Consider the following 24,217-nt stretch of genomic DNA (forward strand, 5'->3'; position numbering starts at 1 on the left):
GCAATTATTTGTTCTCAAATGCACTGGTTCCCCATCTTCAGAGTTGTGTCCTTAAAATTCCAGAGACAGACTCAACCCAGTCCTTAGCAATGAATTCCATATCATCCCAATAGTAAATATGTTAAAACTGAAACTGAGTTGGCCAAGACCACTCAGTCCCTTACCACCACTGTCCTGAGTGCAACCACTTGGTGTTTCTACTAAAAATCACCACCATTTGGCTACTTATATTTGGAGTTAAAGTCCAGATTTAAGGTCTGAAGCTTCCTAACAGTTCATTCATGCCATCTCTCATCTTACCTTCCACAGCTTTCTTATGATACAGTAAAGATAACATCATCTTCCTCCTTTTATCTTCACTCATTGGTGCCATATACAGTCTCCTATGCAACAAGCTCCAGCATGCTAAACCTTCCAACTTCCTTCTCATTGAAATTAAGCTTCCAACCTTATTTGTAGTAACTGCACGTTTCCCAAACACCACATATTCACACTGCTGACTTGCAGTTCTTGGTTCTCTGATTCAGTTCCTTGATTAAGTGCCTTATTTGCAGAGTTTGTAAGCCTTCCCTCTGCCCTCAAGAGAAGAGGAAAGAGACAGTGGGGAGGAGGTATAACACCAAATGCATTTAAAGGACAGTCTAGACAGACTAAACTGTCACTTTTTTCAATCAAATACTGTAAAGTAAATATACATCAATTAGATCAACTGCATCACATACACAATTTAACAGCAAGTCTGTGGTCATAAGCCATGCTTAGTAAACAGTTTTTGTTTTGTATATTTACTGTGTTGTGTGTTTTTGGAAAGCCACATTTATACTTGTGAAGATGCTTTGCACTTCTTTGATTCTAGGTAATGGGTAGCTATTAGCAAAAACACTATCTTTGTGAAATAAAGCTTTAAGGACCTTGTATGTCAACAGTAAATTAAGAAAATGTGAAAAAAAGATGAGGACTAAAAATAATGATGTACTGTTAAAATGGACAAAGAATGTTTTACTAGTAAGGTTATACAAGGTGCATGAGCCTTCAGCCAGCCCAGCCTAATGGAGATGGTAGTGAAGCCAAGCATGGGCAACATGTCACATGTTCAATAAATATGGCTGCTAAAATGAGTACGTTATCCGTTTTTTTAAGTATAGAATAATTTATTGGCCAGAAGGCAGTAACAGTGGTAGTCTAATCACAAGCCATGCTAATCCTGTGCAAGAAAAACATATTTCTGTAGATATTCCATCAGGTGTCAAGCTATTTTTTTCAAGTATAACATTTCAGGTATAAAATATGTGCCCTTACTTTAGATGGGAATGTGTGGTTACTGCAAGAGCGTAACATAAATGGCTACAATCAGGACTCTGTTTATAATGTATTTATTATGTGTTTGAGATATGGAGGCCAAGTAATTCACCTTGACAGCAAAGGTCAGAATATTCGTGGCATCTATGTTAAGAACCCATAATAAAAACTTATAATCAGTGACACACTCATAATTCTTTGTTTTACAGGGAGCTTTACTTGCTCCATGTGCTACCAGTTAAAAAAAAAAGGTGTAAGAACGTGAATTATTTTACTGGCTTTACAATAAGCAGAAATGAAGTGCCCCTCTGAAGAACTAATGTCACAGTTTCTATTTGTAAGTGTGGCAGAGTGAAGTTCTAACAGCTTTTAAAAGCTGTTTTACCTTCTTATACTGTGCTTTGCTGGCTGGCACTGGCCAGTTTTAGTGTGCAGCATGAGGCACGATCTTAACAATGCTTTTGCTAAAGCACCCTTAAACTTTTTAAGATTGTGTCTCATGGTAGGAAATGCTTACTTACCAAGTTTATTTTTTCATGATTTCAAAGTGCAATCTGAACCCCATGCATTTCAACAATTTTCTATACTTTATGGACTATGATGGTGGTTGGCGATAGACTTATTTGTTAACCTGATAAGTGAAATGGCCTTTTTCAGCAACAGCCCAGGCCAGAGGCACAACACAGTACCTACAATTTGAAATCTCAACATATTAAAAGTTGAGGTTGCAGAAATAAAGCATATAGCAATCTGTGACAAGTACTCAACTCGGCAAACTATATTTTCGGAACATGTACAAAGATAAATATCATACTGCAGGACATTCTCCAAACATATGTAGACAATGTTTAGTTAACTGATAAATAAGTTACCAATATCAAAATACTGTAAATAACACAAACAGTAGTGTCAATAATTTCACAGTAAGGAGTTGTGAGAAGAGGCAGAAAACTTCAGAAAGTTAATATAGAGGAAGTCAGTGCAATGACTTTCAGTGGTTGCTAGTTCTGTTAGGAGGTTTGAACACTTTCAGATTAGCAGCTGTAAAAAGGCAGTGAGGAGTAACCCAGACATGTAATGTTGAAGCAGGTAGGAAGGCTGGGTAGCTAATTCCTGACTAAGTTGTCAGACTGGATAGAAATATTTTTCAAAGTCCCAGTCTGATTTGACTTATTGGTTCAATTAAACAGCTTAATCAAATAAAAAAATGCAGTTCAAGTAATAAAAAGTTACATTACAAAGACAAGGATGGGGCAAAACGACAAACAACTAATGATACAGATATAAATCTGCAGATAGGCTTTAATCTGGTTGACAATTAACATGACTGTAATGCTTCGGGTGACACTGCTTAAAACAATCTATTTGGGGAGAGATGGAGAACTCCTTAAAAGGATCAGGTGTGGTTATCAGGGCAGATGGCTGCACTCTTTGTAGCTCAGCTGAAGGTTGTGCTGCCTTCATTACCATGGCCAAGCAATGCCTGAGTAAAAATGAATAATTCCAAGTCCAGTATTGGAGATTCACACATTTACAGCTGTGCCAACTTCCTCTCATAATAATGGTCTGGGAATGAGCTCAATAAAAAATGAATGACTGTGGTTTTGAGACCGGACAGGCACATATATTTCTGTTCTGTCAATGAAATGGCCAAGAAGGTGAGAAACATGCTTTTGCCATATCTAGATACATCTACCATCTCTTGGGCTAGGATGTACATTTTATTCCAAGTTGTGCAAATGTGCTGAAGCTTATTAACTGTGGAGATGGCAGCACAGTCACCAATGGGATGCAGGATATAAATCCCTAGAATAAGACACAGATGAATATCACAGGTCAATTATTGATCACATATGTTGCTGCATTTCATTAATAAATTTCATGTTAAGAAAATTCCTGGGTTGAAAAACTGGCTTCAACTGACAGTAACAAGTACTGCATAAACCTAGCTTAGTCAGGAGATCCAAGTTTGAATCTTGATAGCCTCTCTTAACTGCATTCTGTGAGATGGAGCCATTTTATCTGAAAATACTTCATTGGCACCCATGAAAATATTACTTGTCCCTAATGTGATGTCTCTTATTAAGAAACAAATGGCCTGATCTTCCTGATCTTTTGAGAAACTACAGATATGTTAACTATATGTTATTATCCACAGTTCAAGGAATACTACCGTGCATTGTTGTTAAGTCTGTTATAATTCTTGACATCCCTTAGACAAAAATGTAAAAGAAGTATGGCACTATGAAACACCTGTAACTGCAAGCCTGCAAGTTAATGAATAAGAAACTTTGGTATATACCTCTTTAAGTGCTTCTGTTACTAACATATTATGATCTCTGCACAGGTCCTAAGATAAACAATAACTTCTTAAGTAGCAACCAAGCCACTATTCCTCCTCCTCCTCTTCCTTCATCACCTACTAAGGTGGTGATTCTCCTTGACAGTATCCATCAATGGACTAGGAAAAACAGCTATTTATGCCTTTGTGATCTTAAACGCTACTGGAAGGTGCTGCTATAAATATGTTCACTACTAAACTTACCAAATATAATCTTAAACAAATCACTTCACTTCATTTAGTATGAGCCCTGTAAGCAACAGCTGCTTTATTCCTGCTGTCTTAGCCACAATGGATAGCGACATTTAACTGGTAGTCATACTAAACTGTGTCTTGGTGAAGCCCATATCTTTCCTCTTGACAAATAAATGCTACTGTATTGCGAAATACTTGAGTGACCACTGTCCAGTTTTTATGACTTGGTCCTGTATATGGTTTTCTCCTTATTGTTTTTATTTTCTTTTATTTATCCTTGTTGATTGGGGTTATTTCCAATAGGCTAGTGGCATCTTTTCAGGACAGACCCGGAGGGATATTTATACCGTTAGGGGAAATTTCGCTAGGGGGATCAGGGAACTTCCCTTCTCTTTGCTGGTGGGAGTGGGACCCATTTTGCAGCAGCACTTCCTGTTTCCATTCCAGGTGTACAGCAACACGGAAAAACAGGGAGGCAGATGGAGACAGAAGGAAATAATGGAGTGTTGCGAGAAATGGAGGAGAAAGCAAATATCGAGACTGGAGAATGTGTGCAGTATTCTGAGGAGATGTTTCAAATAACCTGTTTGATGGAGATAAGTCAGCAAATGATCAATGTACAATTACAACCCTCCAGTCAGGAGGGTTGCAGGATGATTTACTTAAAGAAACAGCGATGCAGAGTGAGCCGGAAAATGAAGGAGATGTTTCCTGTGGGAACATTATGGATAAAATACAAAAGGAGGGTGCAGAGACAATCCTGAAGAATAGTTGTGAGATGGAAAAGAAAACATATGCAGAGAACGTAAAAGAAGGCAAAAGGGGAGTAGGAGAAAAAAAAGACAGAAAAAATGAAAAATGGAAGTAGGTGGTAAGGATTCAAAGCAAAGAAGACAAAGACATGGACAGGTATGAAGTGTGGGACAATATGTGTGGACCTACAGAGCTGATACAAGTATTTTCATGCACTTTCTGTAACTGCCTCAGTGCTATTTAACAGTTCTGTGCTGCATTTGGTGATTTGGTTGAATGTATCACTATTTTTCAGACTGCAATTGTTAAAGAAATGCCATCTGTTTGTTACTGTACTACTCTTAGCGTGTTTTAACAGTATTCTGAGATGTCGTAACCTCTTCTGAAAACGCACATGCTGCTCTGAGTTTGCCAAAATGTTTCTAAGTTTTGCAAAGTTTTTCCTGTGTTTGTAGAAGCTCTCCTGGGAGCATTTCTGAGGGTTTGCAAACTTATTTCCAAGGATTTCTGATACTGCAGGAATTCTGCCTCTTGTTGTAAAGCATTTGTTACTGCACTTGAGCTCAAAATCAGCTTGTTTTACATTATGAGGGTTTTATTCTCCACTCTGGTGGGAGCAGAGGGCTTATTCAACCCATCCAAGTTGGGAACTGCTGGCGGAAGGCTTAATATATGTTTCTCTGATTGGTCTATGGGCTTAACTGTGTAAACGTCTTTCATCCTGCTGGTATAAAAGCCTGTGCAAACGCGGTTACCCATGCCTTGTATATAAGCAAACCTCTACAGTTTAAAATTCTCTATAGGAAACGCTCTCCATAGTCTCCCACTGTTCATAGCTGCTCGAAGAGCTGCCAGTTTTCTCAGAGGGCAGCATGACTGCAGGCATCTAATAGTATATTACTAAACACTCTCACTTAGACCTTTAAGTGGCTCTCCCCTACTCCTTCCCATCTACTAAGGATCCGGTATAATAGATAGGCATTTTCCAGTTATCTCTGTTTCTGGCCTGTTGGATATGGGCATCCTGAGGCAGTGTAGGCGGACGGTGGCGTAATGGTTAAGGTGTTTGCCTTACAAACAGAAGGTGCACGGTTTGAGTCTCACAAGGGATAATTGGCTAGGCTTAAAAAATGGCTCGCAAGGGCAGTTAGCATAGTACTAACCTATGAACCTGTGTAGTAACTGCCTCATGTTCACTGACAACAATTTAATTTTAGAAAAGATAAACAAAGTGTGTGAGTGATATAGATACACAATGTCATTGGAGGCAAAGCTCTCACATACACATGGAAAATGCGAATCAGGTTGTCTGTGTTACACCGACAATACTCAGTGCCAGCACTAAGGAACAAACACATAAACCCACATATGTGGAGTTACTCATATGTAATTTACCCAAGACCTGCGTACAACAAAAAAAAGACAGCTCCTCACACAACACATAGCTCTGAAAATCATAGTAGCCCCACTTCCAAGTCAATAAGGCAACACACCACACAGCCAAACATTTTAGTTACTGGGGATTTCATTGTAAAACCTACTGATGCACCCCTTACTAGGCTAAACAAGGAGAAGACCACAGTGAGCTGTCTGTCTGGAGCCAGGATCCACCAGATCACACATGCACTTACGTCTTAAAACCACAAGTACCAGTATGACATGGCCATAGTCCATGTGGAGCTAAATGACCCAAGATGTACCTCACTGGACAATTTGGAGAGAAACAAGATGGAACTCTCTGAATATGTGTCTCAGGTGGGTATGAATCTAGCCTTGAGTAGCATCCCACCTTTACCAATGACAATGCCATGTTACCAGCAAATAAAATGACTTGACTTCAACAATTGGATTAGTTTCTGGTGTCAGAACAAGGGGATCCCATATCTGTTAGCCTGGGGAGACATTACTGACAAACCACGGTGCTTTGCCAGAGATCTATCCCCATAGTGCCTTTTTTTGGGCCCAGCCATGTTGCTAATCTCTCCAACATAACAAAAACCACTCATGACAACCTTAAGGTACTTCTGCTCAATGGTAGGAGTTAAGCACTCCTCCCCCAGAGGATGCAGACATATGTGCAGTCACAGAAACATGGTTCAGAACCATGAAAAGCACCCTGGATATCAAAGGCTATAATGCCTTTTATACATTTTGATCTTCTACAACTCAAGATAAAACAAAGGGAGGAGGTGTCTCAGTGTTTATAAAGGACAAGTACACTGCTAGACTGGTCCAGCAACATGACTAGCTTGAGCTGCTCCATACTCAGATAACCACAGGTGTGACCCCCCCCTATCATATCATTGCTAGCTACAGATCCACTAACATAAGTCTGGAAAAATCACACTTCCTACCTAAATCGATTCAGTGCCAATCAATTTAGTGCCAACTTCACCCCCTAAAGGGCCCATCTCAATACCAAAAGATTGCCAAACTCTGGTAATCACGGCCACACAGGTAGAAACCACACTCTCCAATGCTAAGAATACAGCATCCATGGGACCAGAGGACTTCCAGGGCTGTGTACTACATGAACTACAAAATGAACTGGCACCGCACCTAAGTGTCATGTTTAATCATAGCCTCACTTCAGGCTTCGTGCCCACTGAGTGGTGCACAGCTACAGTTTTCCCACTCCACAAGGGGGATCCATCATCCCATCAGTCTGACGAGCCTGATCTCCAAGGGCATGGAACAAGACATTGGTAACCTTCAAACACTGGACCCCGCCAAGTTTGGATTTGTGAGGGCCGATCTTGTCTCCAGAACGTGACTGACTACTTCGAATCAGTCTCTAGAGCTGTGGACGAGGGTAAGGCGGTCCACAAAGCCTAACTGGATCTCGCCAAGGCCTTCAACACCATTCCCCCAATCTGGAATCATAGATAAACTTACTAAGCTGGGCATAAATCCCTACATCACTTGATGGGTTGCTAACTGGCTTGCTGATAGAACCCACACTGTAAAAGTAGCCGACTCCAAATCCAGCTCCAAACAAGTGACAAGTGGAGTACCTCAGGGTTCAGTCCTGGGACCACTCTTGTTTGGCATCTACTTCTTTCAAGTACAGGCCAACACTAAGGGACTCTGGCTAACAAAGTTCGCAGATGACTGCAAACTGGGAGCCATTATTGAGTCCCCAAATGATGTGGATATTCTACAAAAGGGCCTTACAGAAAAGGATGCTTGGTGCCAGGACATGGGCTCAAGCTTAATGCCAAGAAATGTATAGTTATCCCCTTTGGGAAAAACCACGTACCCATGAATTACCACAATGGTGGCAGTACACTAAACACCGAAAGTGTGATGAGAGACTTAGAAACACAGATGGAAAGTGGTCTCACCTTTGATAACCACATTGCCACAACAGTCAGAAAATCCTTCTATGTGGCACACCTCATCACTAAGAGCTTTTCATCCAGAAAAAAGGAGGTCATTGTCCCACTGTACTCATCCCTCATCAGACCCATTATAGAGTACAATGCCCCATTTGGTATGTACCTCACAAGACATCTGCGACAGCTGGAAAGGCCGCAGAAATACCTCACTAAAAGAATCACAGGCCTAAAGCAGATGCCCTATGCTGACCATCTAAAAAAACTCCAGCTATACTCTATGGCATATTGTCTACTCAGGGGTGATCTCTGCTTAACATACAAGGCCATGTCAAACCCTGAGTTGTTGGACATGCTCCACTTAAAGAAATCCCAATCCCTCAGAGCCACACACTCCAGGGATCTAAACCTTGTCATCACAATGAACAAAACATGCTGGAGGGATAAGTTACTGACCCAGAGACTCCCCATACATGTCAAGCAGAGCGCCTCCTTGGCCCTCTTTAAAAGGAACCTTGACGATTGGATGGGAGATAGGAAATTTACCCCAGGGATCAAGTCAGTCGGGGTCCAGGGAAGTAAATATTGTGGGAAGAAATATCCGGGGAATTGTTTGGCTAGAGTTGTATAGGCCCTAGGGCTGATAGCCTAGTACCAACTTATGAACCTATAATCCTACTGGAATCTCTTAACATTCAACCTAACGCTGTACTTCTGGATAACTTCAAATAATCCTCCATAAACTAGGAGACTTATATGACCCGAAATTCACTTGCTCAGAGATTTTTGGGCTTTGTCCATGCAAACACCCTGAAGCAACTAGTTAACTCCCCAACTAAAGGTGGTAAGATCTGAACACAACATATATATGACCCGAAATTCACTTGCTCAGAGGTGTTTGCAAACACCCTGAAGCAACTAGTTAGCTCCTCTATTAGAGGTGGTAAGATCTGACCACAAAATGATTCCCTTTAGCATTAAAACTAACCTAGAATCCCCAAACTCCAAACCTGTTAAGAACTTTGCTAAGGCCAATTACCTCAAACTAAGTGACAGCTTATTAAACTTCCAAGCCCCCCCAAATTCAGATGATATTGAGGCCTACTCAGAGTTGTACTCAAAAGCAATGTACAACCACATTCACAGCTGCAGAGAGGAGGCAGTACCCAAGTCAAACCTATAGATTACTGGTAAAAATAAAACACTGTGAATGGACCACTGGCTTAAATAGGCTTTTCAGCAAAAGGAAAAAAAATCTTCTCCAAAGCCAAGAAGGAACAGACAAAACAGTGCAAAAAGGTATTCACCAGTCTAAACAAACAAATCAGAGAACTGTTCAAATCTGCCAAAGCAAGCTAGGAGACAAAGATAGCCTCCCAGGTGAAAGATAACCATAAGGCTTTCTTTTAACTATGATCATAAACAAAAGGGAAACGTTCAGCCATGTTCCGAGTTAGTCATGAATGGCAACACTTAAACCCAGCCTGAAACTGTAGCAAACCAGTTCAAACTTCTCCCCCTATCACCCCTACTACACTCAAAGAAATACCCACAACCAGCCCCTACTGGTCATTATGAGGAAACAGGTCCTTACTACGCTCCCTAAAGCCAAAAAAAAAAACAGCCTCCATGGGTCCTGACAACATTCCAGGATGCTTCTTAATTACCTTAAAACAGAATCTATCAGGGTCACTAGAAACCCTTTTTAACCACAGCCTCTGGATGGGCTTTGTCCTCGAGGAAAGGAGGACTGCAACAGTCATCCCTCTGCACAAGTAGGGCCCATAAACTGACTCATGGAACTACAGATCCATAAGCCTGACCAGTCTTATCTGCAAGGCCACGGACATAATTATCATGGACCAGATCAATAACAACATAGGAACTCTCCAAACACTGGATCAGACCTAATTTGGCTTTGTTAAATGAAGGTCTTGCCTGCTCAATCTGGTGGACTTCTTCGAGAAAGTCACCAGGGCCACAGATGAGGGTAAAATGGTACACGCTGCTTATCTAGACCTAGCCAAAGTTTTTGACACAATCTCCCACTCAGATAAATTTACTGAGTTAGGCATAAACCCCTACATTGTCAGATGGATTGCCAACTGGCTCATTGACAAGACACATGTTGTCCAGATAGGTGAATCCACTTCTGATAAGAAACCTGTTACTAGCAGTGTCCTATAGGGTTCAGTGTTGGGACCCCTCCCGTTTGGTATATACTTCTCCGAAGTGAAGGCCAATGTTGGGGGCCTCTGGCTCACCAACTTCACAGATGACTATAAGCTGGGAGCAATGATTGAATCCTACAAACAGGCCTAAAAATGACAATTGACTGGTGCCAAAACCACACTCTGAGACTAAATGTTAAAAAATGCGTAATCATACCCATAGGTAGATTAGATATCCCTGCAAATTATAATATCAATAGTACAACCCTAAAAGTAGACCTAGCGGTGCGGGACCTAGGAAAATAGATCAATAGTAACCTAAATTTTGACACCAGGTAGCTACAGCAGTGAGGAAATCCTTCTGTGTGGCTCAACTTATAAGTAAAGGCATAGCATCAAGATCAAAGAAGTGACAGTGCCATTGTACTCGTCCCTCATTAGGCCCATAATTGGGTACAGTGCTCCCTTCTGCATGGACTTAACCAGGAGTGTGTACCAGCTAGAGTGGCCCCAGAGGTTTCCCACTAAAAAGACACGTCTTATGCAGACTGACTAAAGGCCCTGGCCCTGTACTCCATCCCACATCGTTTACTGAGAGGGGACTTATGCCTGACCTACAAGGTATTCTCTGAACCAATCCTGATGAAGATGTTACAGATTCGCTAGAAAAGTTATACGAGGGTTAAACGTTCCATGAACCCAGACCTTATTTGTGACTCTAACAGATCTTGCTGGAGAGAGAGATTTTTAAATAAACTTCCCATTTTTGTAAAAAAAAAAAAAAAAAAAAAAAAAAAAGCCTGTCCCCCGCTCTCTTCAAAAAGAATTTGGATAAATAGATGGAGAACCTTAAATTCACTCCCAGGGTATATAGCCCATTCCCCTCATGGACAGAGGTAGTCTGTAAAATGACTCAAGGCTCCAACACCCAAAGACCCCCTACCTTGATGCTACCCTATCCCATATCTGGGGAATTAAGATATAACACTGTCATAGCCTGGGTATTACTGGCCTAGTAATCACCTATGAACAATTTAATAGCTCCTTTGGGTGTAAAAGCATGAGGTAAGAACATTTGTTCATATTAACAAATATACATTTTATGACATTGTATTTGAGTCTATAACCTACAGAATCTTTATGCAATAAAAGCATTTAAAAGAGAAACCAAAAAGTAAATTCATGTACAGTTTGAAACAGAGGTGGTAAGTGAGACTTTGAAAGGACATTTGAAAACTCTACGTAATGAAGTACTGCACATTGCAAAAGTTTATTACAAAAAGGGTTTATGGACTGGTGGATGGGATTTCAATATTGTGTTAAAAACAGAAAGAGAACAATTATACATATACCAGGCATGATAAATGTGAAGGGAAATGGGGGTGTTGCAAAATACAGGGGACAACCCAAAGTATGTTGCTGTGGAAAAGAAGGACATTTGGTAAGTAACCATGACAAAAAGAAAATGTTATATTTGTGGGGAAATGGGACATAATGCAAAAATGTGAATTGAAATGTTAGAAATGTAACAAAGTTGGACATTTATGGACGGGATGCAAAAATGAAAATAACAGTAAGGAAAAAGAAAAAGAAAGAAGAAAACGAACAAACAGAAGAAATTTTAGAAGTAGGAAAAATAGAAGAAAAATAGATAAAAAATAAAGAGGACTTGGAAGAAGGTTCTAAAATAAGTGATGAATAAGACATGCAATAGAAGGTAGTAAAAGAAAAAAAAAGAATTCTATTTGTAAAAAGGTAAAAGAAAAAGAAAATTTAAAGAAAAAAAAGAAAAGAAATGGATGAAAAAGAAGATATACAACTAATGACGGGGGGGGGGGCTGGTATAATGGTTAAGGTATTTGACTCACAAACACAAGGTACGGTGTCCGATTCTCACCCTTGGGAGGGAAACTGGATAATCAGATAATGGTCTATTAGGAAAGTAAGCTTAGTAAATTAAAGTAAAAGTGAAAATAAAATAAAAAAGTAAGCCATGAACTTATGAAACCATGAATCTAAGGAAAAGTAAAACATGAACATTTTAGAGTGCTTTATATAAATATGAATAGTATAAGAATATAGTAAGAAGAATACGGATTTTACAGTGGTGTAATATATGTGATGTACTTGTATTAGAAGACACAAGATTTTTAATAAACGAAGACTGATCATACAAGCGTTAAGAGTCAAAATGTGACATTTTTTTTTCTTTTCTTTACGCTTTTATGGACAGCTAAAATTATTTGGTCTTACTGACAAATCCTGTCAGTAGGTGAAAAAGTACCTGTCAGGTAGCCATGTCTGTAGTTATCAAAAATTTTTAGCTGTAGTTTTTAACCCATTCTCCCTGCCAGATGCCCCTCAGAAAACACCCACATCTAAAACCCTCCCAACTATCACTACAGAGCATGTCCTCTCCAAGGCCAAGAACACTGCATTGATGGCTCTGATAATATCCCAGGATACTGCCTTAATAGCATGAAAGCGAAATATTAGACCCACTGGAATCCCTATTTAACCACAGCCGCCAAACCAGTTTTTTGCTAAGCAAATGAAGGACTGCAATAATTATCCTGCTGCACAATGGCAGGCCATCCACGGACCAGTGGAATTATCAGCCCTTAATTTTATATAATTTATTCCACCAAGGAACACATTCTAACTTCAAAACTTCAACAATTCAATAACTGGTCACAAACAAGAGTATAAATAACTTTTATTCAAATAAAATAATCATGAGCAAGTACTTCAGCGATTCAGTATTCTACTGGTCGACAGTATCATGATAGAATACTAGGCCATTATTTTCAGTGGAAGCTCAGGAAGAAAAAGTCTGTAACAGATACAACAAAGATATATGCAGTACAGAAGACACAAACAATAACACGAGTTTGGATGTAGCAAATAAGTTCCAGAGTGTAAGTTATCCAAATTAGCTATACAATTCATTTAACAGTAGAGAAGATATATACATATATATATATATATATATATATATATATATATATATATATATATATATCTTTATGAATTTAAAGGTGTCAATTATACATTCGCAGGAACAAAGCAATATGCAAAGTGCTGCATGAAAATTTAAGTAAACTGTTACTGCCTAATGATGTTGTGGCTGAATAAGGTGCCTGGGCATGTCCACCTATCCAGTTAAAGTTAAAGAAATATAAGCCTAAATGACAGGAATAGTGGATACAGATGATGGAAATGGACTTAACTTCCAACTTGCTTGCTAACATTCCTTGCCTTTAGACAGTCTTTAGGCATTTCAGTAAAGATAGTTCAATAAAACATTACATATTAAAGCAGCAAATCCTACTCACCGCCTTAAAAGTTAATGTCATGACATGAAGCAATTGCCGGGCACCCTAGACAAGCAAACACTACTACAATTACTGGTCCAGGCTCTATGACTCTCTCTCTCTTCATCAAACTTACTCATACTTTTAAATGTAACTCCCCCTTATTAATAGTCATCCACACCTACATTCACTTCCCCAAACATAACCAAAGTGAATACAAAATCACCATATGCCACTTTAAAAGAATCTCTTAAAATTTCACTTGGACTACTTGCCCAACTACCTAATAAATAACCATGCACTAGAGAAGACCTTTACTATACTATTCTCAAAATGACAAAATCATGCATCACTAAATCAAAAGCATGTAATAAAACAAAATAGTGGAAACTTATCATCTGTGGTTCTACGCCTCCCATATTACGGCCTTGACTCAAACTGCCCAAGTCTGCTAAAGTATTCAGTTTTCTGCAATCGGCAAAACAGATAATCTTCACATCAAGGAATTCAATCAGCAATGCCAGTCTACCCATACAGAAGTTCAACTGGGGACACCTGTAGGAGATCAGTCTGTAAAAATAATCAACGTACCACTCTCCATAAACAAGCCATTCCCCGCCACACATAGGTACCCCCTTTCCTTGTGCTAGGTAGTGCCAGCAGGGTACTTAGTGCCTGAGGCATGCTCATTAGAACATAAGTTGGACTAAATATACTGCAAGTATCATTGTTGGATTGAGAACAAGCTTCCACATGAAGGGCTAGGGGAACAGGACAAATATTTCCCTCACTTTCTCAATTTGCTATAATACAAAAAAACACAGTTTGGTGATTTGATTACCACTCCTGCCATGACTCAAAAAAACTTCCCAGCAGCAACCAATACAACAGACAACTGGAAAATAATTGTTCCTTCCCAAAATCTGTTCCCCTTGTTCTCTTACTGCTGTGGTGTAAAGTTACTCTACGTGAAAAAGGCAATTCAATGATCCATAATAACATTGGAAGTACACATACTGCATTCCCCCAGAGGACCTTAACCCTTATTGCCTGTGCCTCTTAAGGGGAAAGTAAAGTGGTTTGTTGAATAAGACATTTTTACAATAAAAATGATTATAATGGAGATCCACTGAACTGAGTACATCAGAGAACAAATACCAAGCCTAAGGATGAAACCTCTCAAAGCATTCGCGTTACTCTGAGGTACAGTGACTTCAGAGTTAGCATATGTAGTTATTGGAGCTGTACTGTGTGCAGATCTTGTGATAAGGAGTTTCTTCTCCTGCAACAAAGAATTTAATCTAATATCAAAAACTTCCGGAATTTTCTGTTGTGTGTGTAAAAATGGAGTTATTTCTCTCTCTTTTTTTTTTTTGAGGGTGACAACTAGGGTCATTGGTAATTTGCCCATATTAAAACCTGGCTGCCCCATGTATCTGTGACCTACATACTCTTCATGCATAATTAGTATGACATCTGCCTTAAATTTAGAATTTTAGAATGACGTATTCAATTTCCTATTACTTTTGTGACAGACTCCACTAAGACATCTGCTTGAAATCAGAAATGTTATTAAACCTGGAATTATACATGTTTGTGATTAGAGCTTTTTTTTGCTCACTGGGGTCTTTTACAATCCTTGTGGAAACGACTGCGTATTTGGCCTTTGCTGTAATTCCAGCAGAAAACATACAAGTTAAACATTGAAAAACATGGCAATCTACAGATTATCTAAGGACTCTGTACTAGGTCCCTCACATTCTAAATGTAACAGAACATTTAGTGGACTACCTGACTACATGTTTCTCATCTAAGACACTCAAAAATATAATTTATGATATTTAGCAAATTATCTCAACTATAGTTTACTCCAGCTGACTAGAAAGTTAACACAGTAGTAAATAATGCAGTAACCAATGTCAAGACTTTCAAATACATAAGAATTCGTGTGGCACCATCATTATCGCTCAGGTAGCATATTAGAGAACACTAAAAACGGCAAACAGCTATGGTTCCATAAAAGTATCCCTACATTCCTACAACACCTAGCCATAAACATCCTATTTCATACCTCCACAGCTGGAATACTGTAACTATCACTCTCCTTATATCAAGCAAAAATAATTCCATTGTCAAAAGTAAACTCTCCTCTACATCACAGAGCAAGGTGTCTGTTTTAAATCATCATACAGTTCAGGTTAGCCTGTATACAGAATCAAAAATACATACAACATTAGAAGACAGTGCCAGTGGATTTTTTTCAGTTATGACCTGATGAGGAAAATTAAAACATAAACATTAATTTTTATCAATCACCTTTCCTATACAGATAGGCTAAAAGCCCTGTCCCTCTACTCAGTCTCATACAGACTGCTCAGAGGTGACCTGTGTCTGGCATACAAGGCCATTTCAGACCCAGCCTTGATCGAGTTGCTGAATATCCGTAAGACAAACTCTACTCGTGCAAACCATACGCAAGGCCTTAACCTGGTCTGTGACATTAATAGAACTTGTTGGTGGGATAGATTTGTGTCTCAAAGACTCCCCCCGTCTGTGGAACAGACTCCCTCTCCATGTCAAGCAGAGTACCTCTCTAGCCCTCTTTAAGAGGAACTTGGATAACTGGATGGGAAACAGAAAATATACCCCTGGGATCCCACCTGTGTCCCTGCTGGACAGGGAAAACAGGTGCTGACTTTGAGGGAACATGGGCGAAATTCTTGGCTAGGCTTATAATGGCCTCTGGGCCAGTAGCAGCCTAGCCATTTCATCCCAATGTAATACCATAGATACTCTAGTCATTACCCATGACTGTATTTAGTAATGACTGCCCATGTCCAGGAAGGTCATAAGCACTATCCCCAGTAAGAATTTACGGTGCCCCATCCACTTATCCAGGTTCCTTTTGAACAGTGTCATAGAGGTGCTCTATTTCACATGAATTGGCACCCTATTCCAAAGATGTGGCAGTCACTGGGAGATAATCTGTCCCTACAGCAGGTCCTATTCAAGTTGCAGGCCATATTTAGGTCCCTGGAATGGGTAACTCCAATCACATTTGATTTAAGGATGTGCAGCAAATTCATTAGATTTGGGTCAGAGACTGCTCTGTAAGCCAGGCATTAGATTTCTCCTAAATCTATAAGATACTGAGCATAGTGACAGGGACTTTAGTTGGTCTGTGTAAGGCATGTGCTGGGATCCCATGATATTTACACACACACAGAAACACTTGTCAGACAGTGCAGTGATTTTAATGAGTTGCTTCCTGTAGTGGGGGTTGGAATCCTCCTACCTGCATTTGCCTGCTGTGTGACAAAGCAGTGGTGCTGGGACACTTTTGAAAAGGGACATATGTCCTTTGGGCCTACCCAGTTAATAAATGTATAACATAAATTAAAAAAAAAAATGTATGTGTAATATACATAGTAGATGGTGTAGGTTACTTGTAGTGACCTTGCATAGTTTATTTGCATTGTTTGTTTTTCTGAATGAGACAAGTAAATTATATTCACTATGGAAATGACTCCAAATGAAAAAAAAAGATAGTATGCTTCAGTATTATGGCTCTCCCAGGAAATAGAAACGGACTTCAGTTCCCTTAAATCTAAAACAACAATCCTCCCTGTTAGCAGTTCAAGAAAGTACTTTGAACAGCATAACCACAATGGATTTGCAGTGTGTTGATTGCTACAAGTAACCATTACCATAACATTGTTGTATAACAATATATCTGCAACTATATACATAAGCAATGTTTATGTGTCTGTATATATACACATAAGAGGGTACAATTCATAAGAGTGAATGCTCATTTTTCACTAGTTTTTCAGTTGTGTGAGACTGGGTTGATGCGGGTCTGGGAATTTGCCCATACCCAACTGTTGTGTAATCTCAGAGTTGATATGTATATATATATATATATATATATATATATATATATATATATATATATATATATAATTAACAGGGTATGTAGGGGTGTTACCCCCTGCAAAAAATGTTAATTCTATTTTTGGTACTTTTTGATCTGGTTAGATTTGCTCTAAAATTACATTTCTTTTTTCATTTGCCCTTTGTAGCATTAAGTGTTTGATTATATAGCTTGACCTACCAGACTTTAATGTACCACCCATGGCCTACTGTGGACAATTTTTCCACCATACGGTAGACCACATCCATTATAGTACATTAAATTGCTTAAGTCCTAATGCCAATGAGCTCCCTTTACTCCAGATGAAGGGATTCTGCCTCCACACCCTAAATGTACTACTTCTGAGGTTATACAAACTCAGCTAAAAGCAGGTTAGACATTAGAAGACAGGCAGCTGATGCAGGGTGAAGAATGAAGTGTTTTTTTTCCGTTTTAAATGAACTGTGTTGCATTAGTTTTCATGTTTCAATAGAGAACACATACCATGTAAACAGTCTCAGTGCTAAATGCTCTTTAGTTATTATCAAGTTCAGGAGAGTGTTAAGTGTGTGGAAGGAAAGCAGTTTAAGGAACAGGTGGGTTGAAAGATACTCAACAAACTAATCCAGGGCAGTAGCTGTTATGCAACATACAGTCTTGGAATGTTTGGCCTTCATCACAATTCAGGGAAGCAAACAACTAAATAATTTTGAAACCATCTCAGTGATAACAGTCAAGTGAGACCACTAAAGGAAAGGTTGGGCCAGTCAGCTTTTACTACCTTGACATATCTAGTTTTATCAACCTATTTTAACTGCATCATGGAAAGCAATATAACTAGACAGCCATATGGATTCAGCCAGATCAAAACATGCAGAGACAAGCTGTCTCAATGAATACAGGCAGACTGTAACCATCAGTGATTAGGGTGGGAATGCATGCAGACGACTAGTAAAGTTGGCTTGGTTGGGAAAGGAAAAATAAAATTGCCTCTGGCCTAAGGCCGACTTTGTGTGTAAAAGGTGTTTACTGCGCTGAATCCCTGGGTTTGTGGCATCTGATGACGCTAATGATCAGAAACTGACGCACATAACAGATATAGGTGCATTAGAAATGACTGACTGACTACAGTGACATGCTCATTCTGCTATAGTCTCAGCACATGTACTGCAAGGAAGGTGTTAAGCAGGTAAAGGTTCTATTCACTGTAGTGATGGTAGGTGTGACTACCTCACTGCAAGCAGGACTGGGCCTCTATACATAAAGGATTCAGAGATAGACGGATGCCTGACTGCTACCCGATGATGGACAAGGAAGCCACAAAAAATCTGCATACAAAGTAACATGGATGGACATACCTTCAAATAACATGTTATACAAAAAATGAAAATGATATGTGGAGGTAGTAATGGCCAAAGCCTGCACATCAGCCATTCTACATTTATTGGTTTGAGTTCTGTAGTTGTCATCCAGTTCACACAGAAGATCCATGGCCCGATTCAGACGCTAAGAACAACCTGGTAAGGGACAGTGGAGCAGTAACACGTTTAATCATTTTTTTTTTTTTTTTTGCAAGCATCTTAAAACTCAAACATACAATGTAAGGAATACAAATTAGAACCGCAAAAGACAAAACAATAAAAATATAGCAATCTGAATAAACTAAATATCATTTTGCAGTTCTAATTTGACTACGTCTTCTTCTTCTTTCGGTTTTTCCCGGTTAGGGGTCGCCACAGACGATCACCTGTCTGCTCATGATTGGCAGTGGAGTTTTACAGTGTCGAGTTGCCAGCCTGGCGCCCAACCTTCCACAGAAGGCACACACACGCACGCACTAACACCTAGGGCCAATTTAGAGTGTCCAATCCACCTACAGCATGTCTTTGGGATGTGGGAGGAAACCGGAGCACCCGGAGGAAGCCCACGCAACCACAGGGAGGACATGCAGACCCCGCACAGAAGGCACCCCAGCCGAGAATCGAACAGGAGAACCTCTTGCTGTAAGGCGGCAATGCTAACCGCTGCACCATCGTGGCCTTTGACACTACCCTTAAAATGAGTTGCATATAATTTCCTGTGTCACACTTACATACATATATTTAAAATGTTCCTCTTAGAACTAGGTTACTGACAAGCAATTTATGAAGCAGCTAAGTAATATAAACACTAAAAATGTAGCAATCTGAACAGTTTAAATATCATTTAACAATTTAAACCAACAGAATCAGCCTGTCTTATTATGTTTGCCATTAGTCTCTTGAAATCTAGTTAATTATAATTTGTCTTACCTGAGCAAACTTTGCACACTGAGGTATAGAGTTGTCTTTGGAAAGGTAAACAAGAACTTTCTTAAAACCTTCCATACTTCCCAAATCTTCACCAATGTTTCCAGCAGCAGTCAGCAATAAAAAAAGCTAAATACTGGATGTAAACTGCACTGTATTTAAAAATGTCAGCTTCCAGACATTCACTTCAAATCATTCTTCTTTAAAACTGGTATTTCTAACTGGGGCTTTGCAGTCTTAACACATAATACTAATTTCATCACACTAAACAAATCATAACACAATGCTCTCCATACAAAATTGTGTCCTTAATGTAAAAACTGTTTACTATTTCAACCACTTAATAACACTGCACTACACTTAATAATGTTACTGTACTATACATATTCCATGCAACAGAAGACTGACTCAATTATAAAACATAACAAAAATGTTTAGGCTTATTTGCTGTTTCCTGTTGGCATCCATACATGTACTGTGACAATACTCCAAAACTTCCAATTCAGCTTTAATGTATCATATGATGTCAGCAGTCTGTACTTCAAACAAAAAGCGAAAGCCACAACAAACCCTTTAGCAACTGACAGGAAGTAAATGCCTACTACTTCCCCAGGCTGTCTGCATTGTAATGCTTTTCAACACATGCACGAAGTCTGACCTCTGGTGGAAAAGACTGGAAGTGTAGGTTAGCCAGTTAGGCTGCAAAGGTGACAAGCACTAGAAACAAAAAAAGGTAATTTATTATTATGTTTTCATTTAGTATAACATGGATTCATACTCTGACCTGTTTGGAATTGTAACAGAATTCCTAAAGCTCTGAACAGGACATCAGAGAATTATAAGCTTCACAGATGCCAGAAATATATAGGGAAATTATGAACGTTCTTGGAACCACAAAGGGATTTTTAAAATGAGTCACTGTTTCATAATTTTGTAATGGACTTTTTATGGAACTACATTATTTAGCAGTCAGGTTTTTAAGTAAATAAGTCAGGTCATAAAACCAAAATATCTATTACTTGTTATGTTATTATATTTCATTAAATTAATTTTAGACCGATCCAAAATACTCATCACTTACTGTTCAGAAAGTGTAAAAGGATGCAATCAGTTATAGGTCGGCCTTCCCTTTCAAAATAAAAATAATTCTTTAAGAAAGATCAATCAATGCCAGCTTGCTGTTTAAAGTCTTACTTTTAGTGCGTTATGAACTAGGAGCTGCTAGTTCCAAGTTTGGTTACCTCTTTCTCCATGTCTGAAGTGTGAATCTGACCGTGTTACTAGGTTGCACAGATACTTAATGTGCTTACCTGGTTAACAAAATGAATAAAATAAAATAGAAATAAATAGATATTAATTAATTTATCTATTAATTTGTTTGTTAGCTGACCGGAAACATACCTCCCAACTCTACAGATTTTTGCAGAATGTCCAGATTTTTGGCTCGTATTTTTGGTCTGTTCCTCATAAAAATTTGTGTTTTTCTGACAAATTACTGGGATGATCTGAGGATTGAAGTCACTAAATAATGACATACATTTGAGTTTTAAACTTCAAATCCTTCGGAAAATGTATGTTAAATCCTGTTACTCTAGCAATTTTCTAAGCTTATTAAGAGTAATATTTAAAATATGTCCCTATTTTTGGGCCTTTGTCCCCCCGTTTTGTCAGTCTTTGTCGAGCTTTCTTGCACTAAGAGGTTAAGAGGTATGACTGGAAAGTTAATTTTCGTACAACTCACTTATAGTGAAGACCCAGTCAGTAAATCTGCGCTGCTGCAGACATAGATAAAAGGCTACCAGAAAGCCCGCAATATAAACATAATGTCTACAGACACATAAATGATTGTGCACATAGTGACTATTCTGACAGGAAGTGCTCTAACAACATTCATTCATATATGCAATACTTATACAGTGCTAACTGCACTTTAGTTCTCAGTACATCACTAATGGTGTATGATCTCAGTCTTGCAATATTTACAGAGTACTAAATGTACTTCAGTGCTTGGTACATCACTAACGATGTATGGTCTCAGTCGTGCAGTACTTACACTGTGATAAATGTACTTCAGAGCTCGGTATATCACTAATGGCATATAATCTCAGTTGCGCAATACTTAGTGCTAACTGTACTTCAGTGCTCAGTACATCATTAATGGTGTAAAATCTCAGTTGTACATTACTTACACAGTGCAAAATGTACTTCAGTGCTTGATACATCACTAATGGTGTATGATCTCAGTCGTGCAATACTTACTAAGTGCTAACTGTACTTCAGTGCTCAATGCATCACTAATAGTATATGATCTCAATAAAATAAAGGTAGTATAATATTCATATTCACAATAAATACACGATAAAAGTTCATATTTACACACACACACATATATATATGTGTGTGTGTGTGTGTGTGTGTGTGTGTGTGTGTGCAAAGAGAGAGAGAGAGAACAGCAAGTGTAGCACTGCTAAAATAGCTACTTAATAAATCAAAGAAGAATAGAAATGTGCAAAGCACGTTCAGTGACAGTAGATGTCACTATAGGTTATTGCAATAGAAAGCAGTTATAGATTGGTGCATATGAATCCTGAAGTGGATTAGATGTACTAAGGGCAAGGCAGAAGATAAATCCATTGACTGCTGTAGTATCTATCAGACATTTTAGAAAAAGCAGACAGAGGAGGAGAGTTATTTAACCACAAAACCAAAGCAAAAGGTAAGATAAAACAGACCACGGATACTAAAGTACAAAAAAGATTTATTACTCTGACGTCTCGACTGAAAAAAGCCTTCAAAGAGTAAAAAGCATTACAAACAAGTGGAAGAGAGTTAGTCTGAGAGAAGGAGGCAAGACAGTTGGAGCAATATCTCCTTAGAAGTGACAAGGAGTTTGATAATGGCAAGGACAGGAGTGGTGAGGCCGGAGCCCAATCCAGCACGAGGCAAACTAGGGCCTACTGGCTGATGTCTCCATTGGCCAGCCTGTGGGGGCACTGGCCAGGGGGCTTCCACATACTTTTGAATTAATAAGTGTATTTTCCTTTAAAAAGACACATGCACTTACTATCCACGTGTCTTTAATACAACACATGCACTGATGCAAAAGTAATGTAAACATGTTCTGGTGTCTTTAATACAACACATGCACTGATGCAGACGTAATGTAAACATGTTCTGGTGTCTTTAATACAACACATGCACTAATGCAAAAGTAATGTAAACATGTTCTGGTGTCTTTAATACAACACATGCACTGATGCAGACGTAATGTAAACATGTTCTGGTGTCTTTAATACAACACGTGCACTAATGCAAAAGTAATGTAAACATGTTCTGGTGTCTTTAATACAACACATGCACTCATGCAGAAGTAATGTAAACATGTTCTGGTGTCTTTAATACAACACATGCACTAATGCAGAAGTAATGTAAACATGTTCTGCTTGAGATAAACATGCAGAATTTAACTTGCAGCTGTTCCTTTCAAAGGTATGTGTGTAATACCCTAGTTAAGGATGGCGGGTTAATCAATTAACTTATTCAGGCTCAAACACTGTACCTTGTTTACAGGAAACAAGAGCCTAAATCCTGTGCACTAACTACCAGACTGCTAAAGGAATTGTAAGTTTCATTGCATTTTCAAGGAACTGTGAGTTACAAAGGAAGAGAAGTTTACTGCTGCTCATGCAAAGCCTGTTTTCAATGTGCATCTCTTTTGTTTAGCTAATACCAGTCAATGTTTGTGCTGTGGAATTTGAAAGGGGTCTATATTAGATATTTGAACATTTAAAATTTTGAATCACTAAAGAACGAACTTTAGTGATCGAACTTTTGAATATCTATAAAAACAATATTAAAAAAAAAAAAAAAGTAAATGGTGTAAGTAGGGGGCAAGCCCCCCTGCACCCCCCACACACCAGCTACTTAAATATACCAACTCCGAGATTGCACTTCAGTGTGCTACAGTGTAGAAATGGAGAATTTCTCATTTCCTACACTGTAGCCTGATCTTGGAGTTGGTATATTTAAGTAGCGGGGGGTGTGGGGGGTGCAGGGGGCTCCCCCCCTGTTTACACCCTTTAGTTTTTCTTTTTTTTCTTTTTTTCTTTTTTATATATATTCGAACATTTAAAAGTTCGATCACTAAAGTTCCTTCTTTAGTGATTCTAACTTTTAAATGTTCGAGTATCTAATATAGACCCATTTGAAAGCAGTGTTAGTAGCACAGTAGGTAGCATAGTTGCCTTTGGTGCAGAAGTCTGTGGGCTCTGCTCTCACACCATTTGGATGGATTGCTAATACTGCAGTGCACTTTTATGTGGGTGCTGCATTTCTTAGTGTGTCCTCCTTTGGATGAGATGACTAGTAACTATGAACTTTCTTGTCAGTCCCTATTACAATATTGCCAGCTTACCAACTTTTTTTTTTTAATGTAACATAGGCAATTAATTCTTCAAGCCAGCAAGCACTGAATTTGTAGCTGAAACACTGAAATGTAAAGTTGTTTGCCAGTGGGAACCTCTTCATTAGTTACAGATCTCTTTAATGTGCAATTATTCGGATGAATTTTACTTCTGCAAAGATTGTGCTCATTGACTGACATTGGTG

General features: G+C 38.9%; 1 protein-coding gene across 3 annotated transcripts in view; it reads right to left on the reverse strand.

Annotated features, from left to right (window-relative positions):
- NUDT17 (nudix hydrolase 17) overlaps nt 1–20,199 on the reverse strand; it is a 203,969-nt gene extending 183,770 nt beyond the window's left edge. For all 3 annotated transcript variants that reach the window (XM_044079723.1, XM_044079724.1, XM_044079725.1), the window contains exon 1: nt 19,613–20,199. In XM_044079723.1, the coding sequence (XP_043935658.1) occupies nt 19,613–19,687 (75 nt within the window). In that variant the 5' untranslated portion in view covers nt 19,688–20,199. The remainder of the gene's footprint in view (nt 1–19,612) is intronic.
- Between the last annotated feature and the right edge of the window lie 4,018 nt (nt 20,200–24,217).

This window comes from Protopterus annectens, chromosome 8.part0, assembly GCF_019279795.1.
Source record: "Protopterus annectens isolate FY-2018-M chromosome 8.part0, PAN1.0, whole genome shotgun sequence".
NCBI lineage: Eukaryota > Metazoa > Chordata > Ceratodontiformes > Protopteridae > Protopterus > Protopterus annectens.